We start from the raw sequence: 2,962 nt of genomic DNA on the forward strand, positions 1-2,962 counted from the left end.
TTTACAGAGGAGGAGGAGGAGGAGGATGATGCCGCCGCCGCCGCGGATGATGGTGTGATGGATGAGCCTTTGGTGGTGGTCCCCATATCTGGTTAGTAAATTTGTTAATTTCCATGTATGGATGTCATCTTGTTTAACAAATTAAAATGTACTATTAGGGGCTGTTTGGTTCGTTTTCTTGATATAGGGAAATGCAATTCCATGTAAAGAAATATAAGTTTTGAGTTTTCCAAACTTTTCCAAGAAATAGATTGTTTTGCTTTGGTTCGCACATAAAAAATGGTGAGAAACCAATGTATTTATTTTTCTTGTGTTTGGTTCGCATAGAAAAAAAAGGAAAACTTTTGTAAACAAAGCAGAAAAGGAAAAAAATCTGACGTGGTAGAGTTTTCATCAATTTCACTCGGTTAGGGAAGGAAATCGGAGAGGGAAAAAAAATCTGAGTTGGCGGTGATTTCAACAGAGTTTTCCCTCTTCCATCCGAGCGAACCAAAGCGGCACAAAGAAATGGACGGAATCAAAAAAACTGACGTGGAGGGCTAAAAATCTGACGTGGAGGGGTTTTCTGAGTTTTCCACCCCTTATAATAGCGAACCAAACAGCCCCTTAATAGATTGAAAGTTAAGAGGTATCTCTTTTACGCGGGTGGCAAGAAGAGACTAATTTGTCTATGATCTCTCTTGATATCCCATTTTAATTGAACTTTTACGTCGTATCAGTTGTTTATTTTGTTTTTGTTTTTTTTCCATGAAGAAATTGACACATAAAACTTTGGGATCTAGACGCGCAAAATAGCTTTTACCCTTAATTATGCTTAGGGGCTGTTTGGTTGCATAATTTTTGAGAAAACCTTCATCAAAATATCTGACAATGGTAAATTTGTAATTAAAAGTTTTCCAGAGATTTCTGTAAATTGTGTTTGGTTCAACAAAAAATTTACAGAAATATTTTCTATAAAATATCAAAACCTACCAAATTTTACAAAAAACAATTTCCTCTCAAAATGAGAGGAAATCACCAGAAATCTGACACATACCATACTTAATTAAAAACCTACCAAATCTTGTTATTTTCTATAAAGTTATGAGCCATTTTCTTGTTTTGAACCAAACAAGCAAAGTACAAAAAACAAGAAAATTTGTACTTTTTAATTTCTCAAAACTTTTACTATAATTTTTTTAAGAAATACAAGAAAATTATATTTTAAGTGGAAAACATTTCCTATAATTTCTAGAAATTGAACCAAACACCCCCTTAGATGACACTTATGTTTGTTTGTTATGTGATTAACTAGGATGGCTAAATGGGAAAGAAAAATAATATATAGTAGTTAGTACTTATGTATACCAGCATAATTTCATTTTATCTTATCCTAGATGCATGAAAGATTAGGCAAGGATCAACAGGTACGTTAAGTTAGGGGATTTCATTTTATCTTTAAGATTCTTCTATCACAAGTTGGGTGAATTACTGGATGGATACTCGGAACTAAAATTTTAAATTTTTATTATGAACTCAATCAAACTAATGCCATCGTCTATTTATGGAGCTTTTGTCGGTACAAAAATTATACCTTTCCAGAATTCCATGACTACAGGTCACTTGCCAATGTTATATTACATTTCTTTACATTTTACTCAAGGGTGTAAGTCCGGAGATGAATGCGTATATTCATGTTCTAAAAAATATCGAATATCTGGCATCATCTGCTTGAAATGTATATTGAATATGGCGTGCTGTATATGTACAGTCCGAAATAAGCCGAGCAAATATTGACTCTTATATTTTCAAGAAAGAAGGATTTCAAAGGTAAAACTAGCACATCTCAGGTTCTATAAAACAGAGTTCAACTGCAGACAACTCTTCTGTAGTTGATGGTTTAAGGAAAAATTAAAAAAAGAAAAAAAAAAGTAGTATAAATTTGTTATGGATTAATATGGTGCCTTATACTAATTCTTTTACTGTAATTTTTTTAATGAATTCAGAGAGGAAATACCAGCCTGAAAATTATGCACATTCTGATACAGGTAATCTTTCACATTATTGAACAAACAATCTCCATCTTCAAGTTCACCATATCTCAATCTAACTATTCTTAGCTTTCATCAGGCAATTCAAATGATAATCAGCAAGCAGATAACAATCCTGAGAAAGGCCAAAAAAGGCGAAGAACATCAGAAGCTGCAGAAGAAGAAGAACAAGAAACTAGTTTCGACAAAAAGCTAATCAAAATACTAGAAAAAAGCACTAAGCTACTGGCAGCCAATCTTGAAGCTCGAAACCTAAATTGTCAACTGGACAGAGATCAGAGAAAGGATCAGACAGAAAGCCTGCTCGCTGTTATGACAAAACTTGCTGATGCTGTAGGAAGAATTGCCGATAAACTATGAGTGAAGTTTTAAAAGTAGACAATTAGCAGATAAATTGATAGGCAAAGAGTTTCTTTTCAGTCTTCAATTGTTTCCCCTGGTTCTTGACAGAACTGATGGAATTTGAAGAACACAACACTCTACACAAAGGAAACTTTTATTGATAGAACACTTGAGAATACAACACTTGTTCTTACAAGAACACCTCACTTTCACACAATTCCTTTATTTTGGTGGACACTCACACAAGGCTACACTACACACTCAAGCTCTCAAGCTCACTTCTTGCTTGCTTGCTTGCTTGCTTAAATGAGAGCACAAGACCCCTATTTATAGTTGTTTAAGAGGGCTAGGAAGTGTGTAGAAGAGTTAATCCTAGCCATACATTACTAAGAAGTTTCTAGAAGAATAAATACTAGCCATACACTTGTATCTTCCTAGAAACTTCATGGTAGATATTTTGTAGGATGTTACTAGAAAGAAGTTCTAGAAAGTTGTTCTAGAATAATCTAAGTTGGTGAGGAATTCTAATACTCCCCCTCATCACCAACTTTCATTTCTCTCAAGTCCAAGCTTCTTCTTAAGCTTCAAAA

At 34.0% G+C, this 2,962-nt stretch overlaps 1 protein-coding gene across 1 annotated transcript in view; it reads left to right on the forward strand.

The window, feature by feature from the left end:
• Nucleotides 1-2,390, forward strand: part of LOC109838642 (trihelix transcription factor ASR3) — a 2,777-nt gene extending 387 nt beyond the window's left edge. Inside the window, exons 2-5 of the mRNA XM_020407069.1 lie at nt 1,377-1,406; nt 1,844-1,877; nt 1,986-2,027; nt 2,110-2,390. Of these exons, the coding sequence (XP_020262658.1) occupies nt 1,377-1,406; nt 1,844-1,877; nt 1,986-2,027; nt 2,110-2,390 (387 nt within the window). The remainder of the gene's footprint in view (nt 1-1,376; nt 1,407-1,843; nt 1,878-1,985; nt 2,028-2,109) is intronic.

Source organism: Asparagus officinalis, chromosome 4 (genome assembly GCF_001876935.1).
Source record: "Asparagus officinalis chromosome 4, Aspof.V1, whole genome shotgun sequence".
Taxonomy (NCBI): domain Eukaryota; kingdom Viridiplantae; phylum Streptophyta; class Magnoliopsida; order Asparagales; family Asparagaceae; genus Asparagus; species Asparagus officinalis.